Source organism: Corvus hawaiiensis, chromosome 8 (genome assembly GCF_020740725.1).
Source record: "Corvus hawaiiensis isolate bCorHaw1 chromosome 8, bCorHaw1.pri.cur, whole genome shotgun sequence".
Lineage (NCBI taxonomy): Eukaryota > Metazoa > Chordata > Aves > Passeriformes > Corvidae > Corvus > Corvus hawaiiensis.
Window position 1 is genome coordinate 18,139,043 of NC_063220.1, and position 18,703 is coordinate 18,157,745.

Consider the following 18,703-nt stretch of genomic DNA (forward strand, 5'->3'; position numbering starts at 1 on the left):
AGCGGGGCGGGGGGAAGGGGCGGTCTGTCCTGCCAAAGGGTAAAAACAGCGTAGGGCATCACAAGCGGGAAAAAAAAAATAATACACCTTCGTCCAAACCCCCCCCACCCATCACCAAATCAAAGAAGTGAAAACAGAAAAACTCTCTTCGGCCAGCGTTTGGGCAGCTGGGGAGGCCCTGTGCCGCAGGGAGGGGACCGGCCTCGGGGAGTCACCGGGACAGTATTTTATTCTCTGATGAGCCTCTGCCAGGCCCACATCGAGTGAGGTCTGTGCGAGGAGAGGGCTGGGGGCTGTGTTTATCTTCCAAATGATGCTGAAAGATGAACGGCGACCTCCAGCCCACGTACCCCAGAGCACTCCACGGGCAGGTCTGCGAGTGGGGTCACGGGGACACTCAGCAACGCCTTTGGGGGCTCGGGTACTTCTCTGTTCCGTGAGGGTTTATTTTGATTTGGTTTTGTTTGTTCGTTTGTGGGTTTTGGTTTAGGGTTTTTTGTTGTTGTTGTTTTCTCTTTTTTTTGCTTGGGTTTGGGGTTTTTTTCGGCTTTGGTTTAAGTTTTGACTGTTTTTTTGGTCTGTTTTGTTTTGTTTGTGGTTTTTTTAGCCTGTTTTGTCAGCGAACAGAAAGGGAGTGACACATTGCAAGACGGGCACGGATGATGTGACTGGGGGAGCCACGAAGGCCGGGGTCTGCTCCATGGAACGTGGTTCACATGGCGGTGGCCCATCTGCCCTCTCCCGGCCTCCGCCTGGGGACAAACCCGCGGTGCCCCAGCCGGCCCCTCGAACGCCGGTCGAGGAAGGGCAGGGCGGCCTCGTCCAGCCGCGCTGCTGTTCAGCCGCGGCCGAGCCCCCGGTGCTGGGCTGAACCGAGCCCCGTGCCCACGTTCTCCTCCAGGAGCCAGGGCGAGCAGACGGGGCCGCTTCGGCCGCTCTCGGGGGTGCGTGGGGAGGAACCTGACTGCGGCCCCGCTGCCTCCTCGTCCGGGCAGGGTCTTTGCGAGGCTGCCGTGCACACGCGTATGTCAAAGCTTCGTCTCTTAGTCCTTTTAAAGCACAAATAGCTCGAAAAATACTCTTTCCCGGGCCAGGGTGAGCTCCGGGCGGTAGAATCCCACGGTGCCCGCAGCAGGCCCCGGGGACATGGGGCAGCACTGCCCGCCCGAGCGGCTCCGGCCCCGGCCTTTTGCCCCTAACGCGGCTCTCGGCCCACAGGCGCGGCCCCCTTCGGAGGTCACTCCGCCGGCGACTTCGACGACGGGTTCCTGCGAAGGAAGCAGCGCCGCAACCGCACCACCTTCACCTTGCAGCAGGTAGGAGCCCGCTTCTCTCTGTCCCGGCCTCTGCACCCACTGCCCCCTGCTTGCCTTCGCCATACCTGCTCCCTGCCTCCCCCATGCCTGTTCCCTGCCAGCTCCCGACCTGCTTCCCGCATGCCATGCCAGCCTCTTCCTGCCTGCCCCGCTGCCCCGGTGGCCCCGCTTTCCTCATCCATGCCTGGCAGACACCCCCGTGGGGCCGCCGGATCCTTCAAGGAACCCTCAAGAATCTCTGCTCTCCTTCCCTCCCTCAGCTCGAGGCCCTGGAAGCCGTTTTTGCTCAAACCCACTACCCCGATGTGTTCACCCGGGAGGAGCTGGCTCTGAAAATCAACCTCACGGAGGCCAGGGTGCAGGTAAACATCCTGGGGAATTACTTAACTCGGATGTTCAAGCTGGCAAACTTTTTTTTTTTTTTTTTTTTTTTATTTGACATCATGACTGCAGAGTGCACATTTGGCCAAAGAACGCAAATGAAGACGATCTGTCATTTTCATGATGCACTTTAATAACATCAACATAATGTGGAATATTAGATTAGGTTGATTAATCGGTCATTCATAATTAACTAGTGATAATGTTCTACACTAATTTGTCCGCGTCTCCAAGGTACTAAATTACATCAATGCACATCCATTTCCTTGCTTTTGGAGGGGGGGCGTGGTGCAGAGAAAAGAGCTGAGACGTGATTCTCCAAAGCAACTATGACCACTGTCAAGCACTGGGGTTAGCCAACTGCAGGGAGCCCAGCTGCCAGGAAGAAAGCTTCTTCACCTCTTCAACTTTTCTCCCTTTCGCCTTCTTTCTAAACACTTAATTTAGGCAGCTAAAGAGCCTGCAGAGCAATTCCCACACCTTTAACATGATCCAATAAATACCATTGGCCATGATTACTCTTTCCACAGCCACACTTTTCCACTCCTTCCTTTCTTCCTTCTCCTCACCTTTTTCCTTTTTTTTTTCCTTATTTCCATATGTTTGTTTTTCCATATCCAGTCCATGTGTATGTCTACAAGCTCTGCTAAGAGCAGCAGTCCCCTGCAGTTGTCAGAGATAGATCCCTGTAACTCTTCAGGCATCCACCACAGAGTTGCAAACCATGTTTTGAACACGATTATGCATTCATTTTTATTTATGGGGGTTTTCTGCACGCTGTTCTTCTATTTTTTTAAATTTAGGTGCTTGGGGTTAAGACTATGCAAAGATCTAATTGTAGGAAATATAATAGCTTGCCTTTTGTTCCCTAGGGTCATGTTAGTATCTCTTAAAACCCAATGGCTGAAGAGAGATAATGGAATTCACCACAGTAAATTGGGGATTGTAAACAAATTATTTCTCCTATAATCAGATTATGTGATCCTGATTATTAAATCTGAACATGAATCATTGGTCATATGCGGGCAAATTAAACTGATTATTATTTGGAAATGAAAATCTCCTTTTACCACTGCATTGTAGGTACTGGCTTAAAAAAATAATAAAAAATGCCATTTTGGCTATTGGTGCCTAAAGACTGAACTGCAAATTGAGATAAATGGGACAATTATTGAGCATTCAGAAGTGGAAGATCATAACTTCTTCCTGAAAGGTGCAAGGGTGAGATAGGGGTGGTGACAATTAGATTGCTGAGGACTGGTGTTTAGCCTTGTTGTTGGCTATTATGCAAACAGACAATAGATGCAAGCATTTGTTTAGCCTGCTTTCATGCAGGGACATGGGGAAACACAGAGGATGGGAGATATGTTTACATTTATACCCCTTGCTCATTCAAATATGATTAATGTGCTATAAAGCAGAGTCTTAATCGAAGATGATGTTGTCAAACAATAACTAAATAGGGAAATAAACGACTTCATCATGCTCTTTCCTCAGAAGCAGGCGAACTGTCAGTGCAAAGTCATTAAAATATGATAATGAAAAATAGCTCAATTAAATATTGTTATAGCTGTGACCTTCATTCAATTAAGACACAAGAAAGTGTCTGCATTTTGCTTTGCGTTTAACTGCTCTAAATTTAGAATATAGATAAAATCATTATTCAATGTTTGCTGATACATGCAATTAAAAGGCAGCTAACTAAAATGGAATTGGAGAAGGCGAAGAATAATAATAACAATCTCGCCTATACTTGAATTCATGTATTAAAATGTGAATTTCCTGACCTTAAAAGAGGCTTGGCATTTTCCACCTCAAATATGGTGCTTTCAGCATATCAGCTCCGAGGTAAATGGAAAAAAAAGTTTTTAGACTAATAGCCAGGTGATAAAATGAAGAGTATGAATATTTGTTTTGCATATGGAGAAAAAAATAAAGCTTGGAAACTGGTGTTCTATTCTGAGGTCATAGTGTGGCCGGAGGTGGGGGCAGTTGTACGAGCACACTATTAAACTGCAGAATGATCTTCCAAAATTAATGTCTATCAACTTTTGAGTCCTCTGAATGCATACTGAACATGAAAGGAAGAACAGTCAGTAGCAGCCCTCTCCAGAAAATAGGCTGGATAAGATGACCAGATAGATACCTTTTCATTTCTGACCTCTGATTCTAGCAGCAGCTGATTTAAAGACTTATATTTCGTCAGAGTGCTTAGGTAGGTATTTAACACCACCCCTATAGAAAGGCTTTTAGATGTGTTAAAGCTGAGAAATCAGTGAGAATTAAATGTGTCTGTAAAGGCTTGCACACGATTAAATGCTTTGCTAACTGGCACAATAGTATCAAAATATTGCTTTTTAAGTTTTTGTTTTAACATGCCTTTTGAAGGTCTTTAGACATTTCTGGCTTGTTTTCGAGACCCAGCAATATCACAGATATGAATGTAATCCTAAGAGTCAACTAGAATAACAACAGGGATACGAAATAAGAGGAAGATTTAGACGAGCTTCTAAATGTCAGATTTCACTGGACTAACAATTTACAACCTCCTTGCTTCACATTTGGCTAAACACAGTTTTCACCCAGGATTGCTCTTCTGTTCCAGGTGTGGTTTCAAAATCGAAGAGCTAAATGGAGAAAAACAGAGAGGGGTGCTTCTGACCAAGAGGGCTCTAAGGAAACCATGGCTGAGGTGGCACCTCCTGCGAGGAATTTAAATTCCCCTTCTCCAGCCGATCAAACCAGGAATAAAAAAGAGGGTCTGGAGATCCAGCAGAGGTAAGAGTAATACAGGATATCAGCTGCCTGTCTGTGGGGCAAGAATGCCTCCTATGTGTGTACATGCATACAGATGTGCTGCTATGCCTTGACCTACAGGTATCATCTTTAGAAGATGAGGTGTTTCTTGAGCAACTCACTGTTGCCTGTGGAGATGCTGAGAAGCTGGTGGCTGTGGGAGGCTGATGTTGTCCAGCCTTGGTCACATCTAGTTGGACACTGAGACACCAATGTGTTTGTGTGCAAGCACAAATGGAATCAGCTGGTTCTGGTTTTACAAGGAAGTTGTTTTCTTTTCTCCATCAGCCTGAGCCGAGCAGTGGGCCCTACGGGACCTTTCTTCCCTTCCTGCCTGCCGGGGACTCTTCTCAACACAGCCACCTACGCACAAGCTTTATCCCATGTCGCCTCTCTAAAAGGTAAATTACTTTACTTAACTTCAGGGACAAGCTCCAAGAGCATCCCTTTCAAGCTAAGTGTCATGGTCCCACTGCCCACTGTGGGGAAACCTTTGGGAAATGGTGGATCCCTCTTTCTGTTTAGATTGGCAGTATTTGCACTGACCAATGCTGCACGTACTGAAGTGAGTTTCTCGTTGTATCTCATAGCATCATTTGTGGCAAAACCCCTTCATTTTATTCAGACAGTTACTTTTCGTTAGGTCAGGGTTTCTCTCAAGGAGTAAGACAGGTAGGGCTTGCTCCTTTAGAGTTTCTGTTGCATATGCTTTTTTTAAAGAGTTAAATTTATTCTAATAAATTAGTTATATCATCCTTTTGCATTATGTAGTACCTGGCACCATTACTGATGCCTCATCCGCTCTTTGCATGTGGTTTCCTTTGCAGTGCATCTGTACAATCCAAACCTTTCTCTTCCTGGACAGTTGGTCCCCTTTGAGAACTTGAATAAAGCATGTTCCTGGGGACAGGGGAGGATACAAAGTAATTCCTCATTGCCTGGGACCCAGGTTTCAGGAAGGGTACATCCCGTGTCTGTATACTTTCAGTTTCCAAAAAGCAGCAGTATGCATTTTTTAAAAATAAATCACCTACTGATCCATTAGCTGTTCTTAGTCTAACAATTTATAAGACTAAGGGTGTAAGCAGGATGAATTCAATTTATAGATTTATAGGATGCAAAGCCTCATAGCAGTGCCAAGCACAAAGAGGCGCATACATTTACTCTGTGTCCCGATGTGCTGCAATAACTTGTGAGGGAAGTTTCTCAGTTAAAGACCCACCACTATGAAGAAAAATGTCCTCTAATACATCCCATTGTATTCTCTGGCATACCTCATGCTCCTTGTATTCCCAGTTAAATCAGCACTGCCAAAATATATTCCTGAAGCAAATGTTTGGAACTCTCCTGAGTTGTGTGTTAAGTCCAGTGTCCTGCCCCCTGCACCCCCTTCTCTCCTGTCTTTCAAAAAAAGCTGAAGCCAGACACACCACACAGTTACTGCTCTTTTGATAGGTGTGGGACCTGGAATTCTGGATCCAGAAAGGACGCACAGGTGTGACCTGAACCCTAAAACTTAAAGGCTTATTGTCACCTGCAAGTGGGCGCCAGCTGTTTGGAGTGCCTGAGTCCTCTTGATCTCTGTCCTGTAAAGTCTTGGGGCTGAGAATTTTGACTTCTTCCATTAAGCAGGAACAGCCTCTCTGGAGTAGATACAGCTGAAATTCTTCAGGCAAAAAAAAATTGTTCATCGATAAATGTAGTCCCAGACAGGTTGAAAAGTGTGGAAATAGGGTTGTGTTCAGTGAATAGTTCAGATGGAATAAGGGGGTTTTCGCCCTTAAAATTTACATTCAAGGATTTTCAGAATTAAATGCATCAATATGTTGTTCTCACCTGTTTCATGTTTAAATGCAGCTAAATTTTAAGAAAAAAATTACCCAAATAAACAAAGCCAAGCAAAATGAAATAAAAAAGATTTAAAATTTGTCGTGAGGGGTTGGTATTTTTAGTTGGTTAGTTTTCTTTTTTTGTTTGGGGTTGGGTTTTCTTGTTGTTGGTTTTGTTTGCTTGCTTTTAGTTTTATTTATTTGGAAGAGTTCCTGATACTCTTTTCTTTGATTTTACATCTTAGCCACTAAATTGAGAAACTAATAATTTGCTCTTTTTTTTGCTTGATTGAAATTTTACAACCTAGGGGCAGAAAAAGTTCTATTCCTGAATCTTTTGTAGATATGAAATAGTCAGTTGCCCAGACTAGGAGACAGTGTCCCTGAAAAAATGGTCCCAAATGTAAATAGCGATATTTTTTTTATAATTTGTATAGGGATGGTCAGTTTTCAGATGCCTGCATATTGTCTTGGTGAATGTTGTCAGTTATACATGCAGTTCATTCCTGAAATGTCTGTTTTATATTTTCTGCCTGGCACTAGAAATCTCCAGATACATGCAAGGGGACTGGGATAAAGTAGTGTATTTTGATTTTATGAAATCCAGTTACAGGTTTGCACATCTGCGTATCCACCTACCAGGAGCTTTGTGGAGCTGCCTTTGCCTGTCAGTGTATTGTTATCCTTGCAAGGAACTGGGGAGTTTGAGGGGAGCTCTTTTTCTTCTGCTGCTAGCTCTGCTGCTAGGGCTTAGTAATGTCAAATTTTGGCTGTGGGGTTAAGAGGAAAGAAATTATCGTTATATGAGGGACCACATTTGATAGGTACAAGCAGAGAATAATTGTAACATCTTTCTTGTGATATTGATATATGGAGTATTGTCTCCTCCTTCCTTGGCTCATCTCCACAAATTCCTCATTCCCCATTTCTCCAAGAGTAATTCACTTGTGCTGGAGTAGGGCTGTGCACAGCAGTCACTGAGCTTTGGTCCTATTAACTGGTGACCAGAAAAATCTCTAGAGCTTCTGAGTGGACCAAAGGAATCACGGGCCTAATGCACAGTTTATTTTTCTTTGGTATGGAAACTCCAGGTGAATGATTGTTCATTTAAACCAGTGTATTTGAAAGTATAACCAAGCTCATGTGCCAGTCTGGAGGAAAAGATAATGGTTGTGGGAAGGAAGGGAAGGACAGGGAGAGACACAGTGTTCACAAAACCTTAATATGACTGTCTTTGTCATATGCTCGGTTCAGTTTATTTGACTCTCCCTTCTTCCTTTTGAGACAGGAGCTGTGTGCACATGGGCCATTGTATGTGTCCTTATATGTCTTAATTAAGGGACCTAAGCTTTTCCCTTGAAAATCTAGTTGCATTTTGCTGCAGAAATGATGCCAGAACCCTGCCATCGTGAATCTGGTGGCGTAGGAATTTATGTCATGCAAATCCCATACAACTCAGCACAGGGCATAAAGTTATGAGCTGTTTGTTTTTTGGATTGCTTGGATAAGGGAAAATCCAGCAAGTAGAAAGGTTTTCCAAAATGTTGCAAGTTTTATTGAAGAGTGAAATGATTGAGGGGTCTTCCCAGTATCTGTCTCATGCCAACCATGCTTTGAAACTACCAGGAATTCTCTGTGCTTTTGAAAGCAAAACACTTGCTTCAGAATCAAAGCACTATTTCACTATGAAAGGATGCATGACCCTGCTTTCTTCTATGCAAGTGTCAAACTAAATGCAGCTCCTCTATGTGGATCTTGTAAATAGATATGTATTCCCACCACTGGGAGAATAATCCTGGCCAGTAAAGGGAATCACATTCTTTAGTACAGCTGTAAGGGCTGCTTGCAAACAAATGAGCACTCTCAGCACATCAGGTTCTACTAGGAACTGCAGGTTGTTTTCTTATTCTTTTGAAGAGACAAGATGTGCTTTGTTGAACCTGTGAGCCAACATTTTGCTGGTGTCAGTGAGTAATATTTGAATAATGCTTTAGAAGGAGACCATTAATATCAATACAGTGAATAACAAGTGATGATGGTGATGTAACTAATTAATAATTATTTTGTGCTCTCAGGGACCATTTTCATTCTGTCATCTGAGAGTTCTCCATCTTTGGTAAAAAAACTAATACCTCTCTTTTTCTCTTTCTCTTTCTGTTTCTCTTTCTCTTTCTCTGACTTTGCTTGGCCCCAGACCCAGGTTTCCAAAGCTACATAAAGTGCTTAGGGCACAAAGTTCTTGGATCTAATTTGTAGTATAAGGATATAATAGTTGAGGGTGAAGTTGGTCTAGAAGAGACAGGAAATCTCAAGACAGCCTAGTCTGGGGCAGAGACTAAGCCTGCAACTTTGCTTTTGGAAAGACTGTGAAGTGCACTGTAGGTTTGCCTCTTGTGGCTCTGGACCCCACATGTGCTACTTCTAGGATATGGGGATATTGTTAGAGCATGAGACCAGGTCTGCTCTGATGAATGAGAAGAAAGCTGTTTTCCCTAATCACTATGCCCCTTGAACTCTGCTGTCTCTGAAACCGAGATTTTTTCCCATCAGAGTGAGGATATTGGCACCACAGGATGTTCTGTTAAGAAAATGGGCTGGATATACAATGCAAACAAAACTGTTATGCAGAATATAGACTTTTCCAGAGAAGAGTATATTATCACTGGACAGTTTTTCTCTGTTTCTATCAAATGTTCTGTATTCAGTAATACAACAGACCTTTTCTTGTCTCCTGTCTCTCTGAAGTTTAGCTCATGGAGGCTGTACTTATTAGCAAGCATCTGTTACCTACTGTATCATCTCCCTATGTACTATTCTGTCAGGAAATACAATTCCTCATTTGAAAAATTAGCACAGGTTCATAATTTCTGGGATATACAGTGTTTCCTACTTCAGGGGTTTAGTGCTTCACCACTGGTCATACTCAGGAAGAACGTTGACTCACTGAGATGAAATTTCTGGTGTTCATTACTCTCTGAAATTGTCCTGATTTGACAACTATGCTACTTCATTGTGGTGACTTCGACAGTTCCATGATCTTCCAAGATGAAACACTTACTGTAAGCCAGGCATCTGCAGTCCATTTAGTAGATTTAATTGCAGACCTCAAAGATGAAGGGAAAATACTTGTTTTATTTATGGGCTGTGTAACTATAGAGTCATCAGGAGAAGCTAGTGTTCTGTGCAGAGAGAGACCTCAAAGTACCTCCTTAATGGATGACAGCATGAATGCAATTCATTAATGCAGAAGATGTTATTAATGGGTGTAAACAAGAATCTCCGTTTTTCAGCGGATGTGTTCTACCATTCTGGTGGCTGAGGCCAAGAGTGTGTCTGTTACGTTCCGCTGAAATTTCCCCAGATCCCATGATGAGTGAAGTGTATGAGGAGAGAAATAATTACACTTGCCAGGGAATTACTTTCATAATTCACCCACAGCTCTGCTCTGTGCAAGTTATAGCTCAGTTGGTTTTCATGGCACCTCCACACCACTGATGGAGAAGTACGGTTGCATTACGCACATCCAAATGGGTATTGCAGGGCACCATTGATTAGGTTCTTTTATGGTTTGCTGCTGCTGTGGCTGCTGTTCATATGAGGGAGGCTTAATTGCAGTATCCAGGAAAAAAAAAATCTAAAACATAACTAGAACTTCCCATCCATTACAGTTCAATTTCTATTATGGAAAGATGAAGGGAATTTGCCCAGTTCCATTGCGCAATTCCCATTGCCAACACTACAAAAGAAGTGTTCAAGGACCTAACTCACCCTTGAACTGGTGTTTACTGACTTGAAGCACCACTGTTTACCGTAAGACTGGGGAATGGGAATAAAACTCCTGGGGTCCTTTATTTTCAGTGTCAGTCTTGTCTTACTGACTTTCCTCATGTAACATAGCCAATATATTAAGTGGGTTTGTTTGGCAGTTTTCCTAGTTTATCTGCCACTCTGACTTCAGAGAATCTAAAACTTTTCTTTAGTTTGCTACAGATGCACACACCTTGAGTAAGTTTTTTTGATTCCCATATCACAGGTCCCCAGCTCTAGCACTGCCCCTCAGAGATTTTTGGTCTTTTTCACAAATACTAGGAAATACGTAGGTACTTGGAACCCTAAGAGCCATGGGTAGGAAATGGGTGCTGTCCTATTCCTCCAGGACAGATCTTGATCAGGTTAGTGGACCTCAGCTGGGCAGGGGTTCCTGTTGATGAGGTTGCCGAGCTGACAGTATTCAAAGGACTGATTCTGTTCTCCCAGCTTTTTTGTGGGTTTGCTGCCAGCCTTCCTGCCCTAACAGGCAAGTCCTGGCTTCTGATTTTTTTTTTTTTTTTTGGAGTACTAATGGCACAAATAAAGGAGGATGAAATCCTCCAGTTCCAGTGTCGAGTTATGTAGATAAAAAGGCTGCTGATAGAGCAACTGAGCCACATTATCAGCTCTTTGTTGTTTCCACTGGGCATATAGGGGTCACAAGCAAAGGAGATATGAAGTTATAACATTTGGACTCTGCTGTCACCTCTGAAGTGCTCTTCCAGCCTCTGGGCAGCACAGGGTACCTTCCACACTTACCAGCTTCTCACTAGAAGGAGAAACCGTCTAGTACAACTTCAGCAGCCTTGAGGCTACCCTAAATTAAACTGGGACCATCTGATGCTTCTCCATTTCAGGCATTAAACTCACGCCTTTCTTGTTTTGAACTTCCTGATTCAGAGCTCAAGAAGATTTAGATAAAACCACTTTTGTGTTTCCTGCTTTTGACTTAGGCTTTAAAAGACAGAATGCCGGTGGTGTGTATGAAGTGCAAGAGGGAGCTCCTTTTGAATCAGCTCCAACTGGTAATCAACACTATGAACTTGAGGTTATTGATGAACTTCCAATCCTTATGAAATGGATTCAGAATTTATGAGAATTTACAGCTCAAGCAAACCAATGTGACTACTATGAGAAGATAACAATAATTAAATAAAACATGATATTTTCCCTGAAAACTAAACAGCGTGGGTTGATATATGAGGATTTTAAACAGGATTTTTTCTCTCCTTCCCTCCATGTCAGGTTACCATTCAGCTGTCCAAATCAAATGCTGATATGCACAAATAATAAAAGAGGAAAGGAATGTGGAGTTTGCCTTTTGGAAAGACTACCTATTAAATCCTTTAAGCTCTTGACTTGAAACACAAAATACATATTTAAAAATTTATATTATGTATCAATATGTGCCCCACTCCTACCCCTCTCTTCCCACCTGAAACTGAACCATGGAACTGCACAAAAAGGTCCACAACCAAAATTATAGATCAAATATTGTTACAATTTAAATGTGATGTTGGCAGAGACAAGACAAAACTAATTTAATTTTTCCTGTCAGTCTCTCTAGTAGATCAATTAAACTGCCAAGTGGATCAAATATTTCAGATTGTATTTATTACATTAAGTATTTATGTTCAGGCTGGGCATTTAAAGTATGATCTCATATAGGAATAGGAGGAGGTTTAGATCAATTCAGCAGAATTTTCTGTAAGTTAATGGAAATCTAATTGTGTATTTTAATTTTGTGTATAGGAGGCAGTAAGTTCCTGAAAGAAAGCAAACAGTACCCTGTCCATATTGCAGCAATTTGATACAAATCTCGTTAAACTAATCTCAGATTGTCATAGATGTTGGTGGGAGCTGGATCAAGATCTAGGGCTAATGGCTTAACCCTGACTGATTTTGATGGGAGCTGGATGCCTAAAGTCCTCAGAAGATTTGAAATAAGTAGGAACAATTCCTTCCTTCCCCACTGAAGACTCAGGGCTGCTGCAATAAGATGTTAAAAACCATTGCTGCCTGCTATATATGGATGCCTCTTTCTTGGTCAGCATTACTTTTCTGGAGATTGTGGGCTGGCTGATGGGCAGGTGGAGACCTTGGACTCCTGAGCGTCCCATAGTTGGTCTGGGTTTTGTACTGGCAAAGTCCGATACATTTCACTGGACTTACTATCTGCAGATTCAGATGATTGTAAGGTAGAGTCAACCTTCTTTACAACATATATTAAAAAGGAACAGAAATCCTATTCTCCTCTATTCTAGCTGGAACCTGCAGCAAATGATGCTTTCTACTTTATTTTTTTTCGTGTGTGAGCTGTTTGCAAGTGTCTTAACCTCAGTGAAAATGAAAGGAATAGTTTATGGGTGAATTATTGCTAGAGATAGTTTAGTTTCCACCACAGGTAACTGCACCCTCAGGTTGCAGAGCCACTAGGTAATATCAGGGCTAATTATTAAGGAAAGAGCTTAGGCTGGTACTGAATACTGATAAATATTTTATCCCTCTAACAACAGAATGAAAATTATTCTTAGGGGATGGAGCCGATTCCTGCTTTTTTGAAAAGGGGAAGACTGCTTTCCACTTCTCCCCACCTCCCACCAAGCAATGTCTGTGCCCAGTCCTGCATTAGGCACTGCGGGCCAGCCCTCCCCTCAGCCTGGGAGCTGAACAGCCATGTTTGAAAGCCTCGTTCAGTTTGTGTTAGAAAGCAGCAGTGCAAAGGCAGCTGATGCACCTGCAGGCCTCTCGGCTTCCCCATCTCTGAGCAGAATCTGAAGATGGTGGGACTTGGTGAAAAAGATCTGCTGCAAACTGCAGGGACTCTGAAGGGCCTCTGCTCCCTCTTGTTAAAACAGTGGCTGGCCAGAACCCCTGAAGTGGCTGTGACTCAACAGGGCAGAAAATTAGTTTATGAGCATGGCTGGTGGTGGCAAAAACTGTAGGTTGTGTTCTGAGTGGATTTTATTTTAAACCCTCCTTCTGACCTGCTCAAAACAGCCACAGAATTCAAGACTGAGATTCCTAGAGCTAAAAGGAAAAGAAGCAGAGGATTTTAGTCAAGTGCTGAAACTTGCTTGTGCTTGAATGCCTGGACCCACAGAAATGTTGGTCTGCTGATCATATGCTTTATCAGTGAAGTATAACGAGAAAACTGTTCTTTCCATTTATATTAATAACTTGTCCTTTATAGATGCTGTTTTTTGAAATACAAAGAGTACTTTTCCCTGAATGTTACCTGCAACCACAAATCTCTGACAATTTCTGTGGAGAAGTCTTGCCAACATCCTAAAAACAAACAACTGGCTGCCTTCATTCCTAACAGATGGGTGCTGACCCGTTGCTACCAAGAACAGAAGTGTAAAACTCTGCAGGTTATTAGTTCCATCACTTAGTCATGAGCCATTTAACTCAAATATTAACTGCAGAAATTAAAGCAAGTCCTTGGCTTGGAAAGATCAGGGGAAGATACTGCATTGTGTCAGGATGTGTGTGGCTGGGCTGTTTCTTGTTGAAAGGTAGCATATCAGCAAAGACAGGCTTTTGCCAGGGGTGTACATGAGGATGTGGACTTTGTGTGGCCTCTAAGACCCCTGGAAGAATGGTGACTAATGATGTCTGGTTTTTTAACCAGAGAGTAAATTCAAGAAGTAGCTCAGCCATCCACCCTGCTTCCCCATCCTACTCCTCTGACACATTTTCCAACATTCAATAGATGCATCTAAGCTGGGTACCAGTGTGGCTTTTTTGGATGGACTGCATGTCCTGCCCCGTGATCAGCCTACACTCCCAGGTGTGCTTGTTTGGGAACTGGCACAAGCCCCCAGCATTATCAAAGGGAAGCCAGAGGAAGAGCCTGCTGTGTTCTAGCTCAGGAAGGCAGCTGGTGGAGTGAGGACTGCCTCTGTCAAGGGGTTGCAGGGAATCTTTTCAGCTTAAAGGCAGAGGAACCACTTCATCTGCTCTCCAGTGTTTTCTTGCCTGCTTGGAACAGCCATGGGTCTCAAATAACAGGGTAGAGATGCTCTAGCCCATCTCTCCTGATGAGATTCTTAAGATATATCACAGCAGCAAATTAAGGTAGCTTTGGCTCACTTCTGGAGGCTGTTCTCTTTGAGGTGTCACCCTTAAGCAGCACAGACATTGAATGGGTGAAGGTAGAACAGACTCTTGCAGGTAGACATGGTGGCAGTAGCTGGCAAGGGCCTGGCCAAGGAAAAGTATCTCATTTTACAGTGAGATAGGAGAAGGTTAACAACTGGAATATTTTCACCTTTCTCTCTGCTGTAGTCTTTCAGGCAAAGAAAAGTGACAGAACCCCTACACTCACCCACCAAATGCTGCTGCTCACATCGATCAAGCTCAGTGTGCAGGCAGAAGGCAGGGGGCACCTTCAGCATGGGGCTGGTGGCAGCCACAGAACAGCAGCTTGATAAGAGAGGAGGGAATGAACTGAGCCTTGCTTATGAGGAAATCTCATGTGTGATCTGAACTTCACTGCTCACTTCTGTCTCTACTTCCCTCTCACACTCTGTTTGTCACCCTGGATGACTCACAGTGTAAGATCCTTCTTACAGAAGGATCAGCAGAACAGGGTATGGGTTTTCTAGCCCTGACTCAGAGAACACCTGTGTACTCACTAAAGGTCAATGTACCAGCTAAAGCAACCCTATCTCTGTTGTCTTCAGACTGACCATGGAGGGAACAGTCAGACAGGCTCCCTGATCTTCCCCAGCAGTGATGTGCCTTCTCTCCTTCCTCCCCAGGGAGCCCGCTGTGCTCGTGCTGCGTTCCAGACCCCATGGGCCTCTCCTTCCTGCCCACCTACGGCTGCCAAAGCAACCGCACCGCCAGCGTGGCCGCGCTGCGCATGAAGGCGCGCGAGCACTCGGAGGCTGTGCTCCAGTCCGCCAACCTCCTGCCTGCCGCCAGCAGCAGCCCCACTCCTCCTGCCAAACCCGGCCCTGAGGGCAGCCAGGACAAGCAGCCCTCTCCAGCCAAGGAGCATATGGAAGGGGAGAAGAGTGTATGAGACCGGAGTGGTGCTGGTCCCTCGGCTCAGGGCAGTGCTCCACCGCCAGCACTCTGCCATGGGGTGAACTGCAGTGTGGCTGTGCCCAGTGGGATGTCATGGGGCCACCAGGGACCCGGCACAGCTGAGTGGCCTCTTTGGCTGCCTTTCACGCACCCTTGCTTTTCTTGTGTCGCTGTAGGTTCATTTCCTTCATTTATCGGCACTATCTGTGTTTGGAAACATTCGTGAAACTGTTTTTATTCTCCCCCCCCCATACATCCCAGGGACACTGAAAGGCCCAGGATCCTGGCACATCTCGACTTTCCATCCTATGTGAAATGGATGTCTGGAAGCAGCACATCACCTCCAGCTGTGAGTTCTGGGGCAAGAGATGCACCCAGGCACCAGTTACTCCACTGCTCACAACAGAGGGGAAGGAATATCCAGGTATATCTCAATTTGGCCTGCTGTTTTCTGAAGGCATTTGACTTCAACCAAACCTATCCCAGGCAATCCAGGTGTAAGAGAAACAGGAAATAGAGCGAAACTTTTCCTTCTGTCTTCTTTTCTCTGAAAGTGAAACTTCCCACGGAGCAGATTACTGGGAAATTGCTGAGATCAGTTTACTTGTGACTAAAATCCTTGCACTAGCCTCTGTGTGAACATTAGTGTATTACTCTTGCCGTTCCCTGGCTTAGACGTGAAAGACGCATGACTTCAGAGTGGCATTCACAGCTTCAAACAGCAATGCTGGTATTTAATGGAGAGTGCAATTGTCTCTAGATCTGCACAGAGCTGGGGGTATTTTGACATCACTGTCCTGGAAAAAGACTGGAAGTAAAAAATAATCCTTCATTGCTAGACTGCAAATACATTTTTCCATGTTTTGTTTTTACTAAAGAGGAAATAAAGCTTGGAAGGATATTCCTTTATGCCATCCAAATTCAGACTATTCAATTTACCGAACGCTTGTTGTAATGGATCTAGATATGAAAAGATATTAATTATTATAGATTGGGAACAGTGCAAAGGAGAAATTGATGCTGTAGTAATTATAGCCTTATCTCTCACCCAAACCTCCTGAAAGCAAAGCAGACTAAGATCTGAAGAGCAGTCATTTTAATCTGGGGTGTCTCTCATTTTTTTCCATAGGAACTGCACATATGGATTTGAACTTAGTGACTTGGACTTGCATTTTTCAGGTGCCATTTGCAGACTGCTTAGGGGGGTCCACAGGTATCCCTGGAGTGCAGGCTGAAAACACTTCTCCAAGACTTTAATCAAGTAACATGGAGGCTAGTGGAAGGATTTCTGTCACCTCTGATCCTGCACATTGTGCTTCGGACCTCCTGGAATGTGCTGAGCACATGCTTTTACACGGGGTTTTGTTTAGCTATTCACAGGATCCAAGTTTGGGGATGTGCTTGGAAAGGCAGTCCTGAGTAAGGCTGGCAGCAGAAATTTGTCTCCTCCATATAAGTGATCTCAGCCTATGAATTTCACAGAACCTGGGACTTCTCTGGGGCTCACAGGACCCTTTCATACCCCCTGGTGCAGACCTTCCTTTCCATGAGGCACGGTTTGATGTCAGCACCCACTCAAAGGGTGGGAGCCCTGGTGTTCGTGGAGTGGCTTGGCAGCACCAGGCACCATCATTGTCGAGAAGCCAAGGGTACCAGACACCCCCAGAGTGGAGTTTGTGTCTTCTGGGCACAAGCCAGCAGATAGGGCATTGCTGGGTCTCTCCTTCGGTCAGAGAACAAAGAAAAGGGCCCACATTCATCAAATGGAGTAATTTTGCTTTACTTCTGCCACATAGTGTGTTTCTTTTGGGGATCCTTAACTGTCCTAATGCAGGGAGGGGAACATACAGTAGTCTGTGATCTGCTTTTGTGCTCTAGCTTCAGGAGTTGCTCTGCTGAACTGTGGGAGGAGGTGGCTTTTCTGGCTACAAGTTATGGCTTAGTTCAACAACAGCAACAACCCCTTTATTCCACCAAAATAAAAGAGATCGCTGTGTGCTTTGTTGTGGGGAGTGGTTGGAGGAGAGAGAATCACTGTTTTCTTAGTGATATTCCCAATCATAATTTTTTTTCTCCCTCCTAAAAAAAGACTAAAAAAAAATTCCAGTCCAAAGAGGCAGGCTCAACTTTGTTTCAACATAATTACCTTGCATTCAGTTGAACTTCAGCCCTTCTGTACACTAACTCTTCAATCTAATTGTTTGATTAAACTCGTATTTCCTCCAGAAAGGTACATAAATAAGTGAATTGTTGAGCAAATTAAGAATACTTAACAGCATTGCATCTGAAAAGTAGTTACGCTGATTAAATTTTCTGTCCTTGAGGATTTTCAGGAAATTACTTTTGATCGTCAATAACACAATTAAGTAAACTACACGCACATTAGCATGAATAATTGATAAGAAATTATGTATTACCACGAAGCACTGATTTAATAATTCATGATGCGACACTCTAGTGACTGTGCAAAACTGGGTAACATCGACAAGTCTGCCTGATGTTGCTGGAAATGCTGCAAATACAAACAGTTTTGTTGTACAATAAAGGAAAGTATCTGATGCATGCTGTAGTTTCTGTTTGTTTAATACTTGAATAAATTTAGAAAGAAGACCCTGAAAAGCTCCTGTACTGTTTTCATTCAGATCAATTTCTGTGTGCAAGCATCTGCTTTCACATTGATGACTGTCCAGTTCTGCTTAGACCACAATGATATTACAGAGTGAGGGAGGCTCTCCCATGCGTAGCTGGAACCTCTCAGAACTTGCAAAATTAGGGGACTCAAAACTTCACAAAGCCACCTGGTAAGGAGCAAAGCAGCCTTAGTCCCCCTTAAGCCTGAGCTCTTCAGTGTCTGATGTGTCTGTGATTATAATTATTCAGTAAGATTTTGTGGGTGATTAAGTCAGCCAAAAATGAAGCTGATTGTGTGTTTTGAGTGTACACAATGTCATGTTAAACCCTAGGCCAGTTCTCTGACAATTCTTGCAGTTTGCCAAGGGGAGGCAGATAGATATTTGTGTTCTTGTCAGCATGTTGGGGAAACCAGGGCGTAGTGAGACACCTCTTCCTCTCAACTTTTGATCTGTCTGCTCAGGGCAGTGCATCCCAAGAGAGCTTGCTTGAAGTCACTCAGCAGGAGCACAAGGGCAAGAGCAAAACTCTAGAGATCGTGTCTCAGTCATGCTTGTTTCTAGCCACCAGACCCTGCTCCCTTCCAGATGGACTGCCCACTGCAGATGAGCCACCTGCCTACTTTCTGTGCTGTCATATATCAGGGCTATGCCACTTAAACCATTCTAATGGCCATTTCAGTAGCTCTGATTAAGTCTGGCATTTAAAAGTTTATAACTCAGCTATAAAAAGTCATTCAGGCTGAACCCCAGCTTGAGAGGCCCAAGCCCAAGGGGATGATTTACATGAGAGCAATTCCAAAATTAGCCTGCATGGTATTTTTTTGGTTACGTGAAGGAAAAATGGAAGCCTAGGGTTTAAGGGATGGATGTCAGACAAATATGTTTTGTTTGACAGCTAACT

The 18,703-nt window shown here is 43.9% G+C and overlaps 1 protein-coding gene across 1 annotated transcript; it reads left to right on the forward strand.

The window, feature by feature from the left end:
* Positions 1–716: 716 nt before the first annotated feature.
* DRGX (dorsal root ganglia homeobox) lies at positions 717–17,788 on the forward strand. Its single transcript, XM_048311355.1, has 6 exons — positions 717–1,023; positions 1,219–1,316; positions 1,577–1,678; positions 4,303–4,475; positions 4,782–4,894; positions 14,899–17,788. The coding sequence occupies exons 1-6, from the start codon at positions 717–719 to the stop codon at positions 15,162–15,164; spliced, it is 1,059 nt and encodes a 352-aa protein (XP_048167312.1). The 3' UTR covers positions 15,165–17,788.
* The last annotated feature ends 915 nt before the right edge of the window (positions 17,789–18,703 follow it).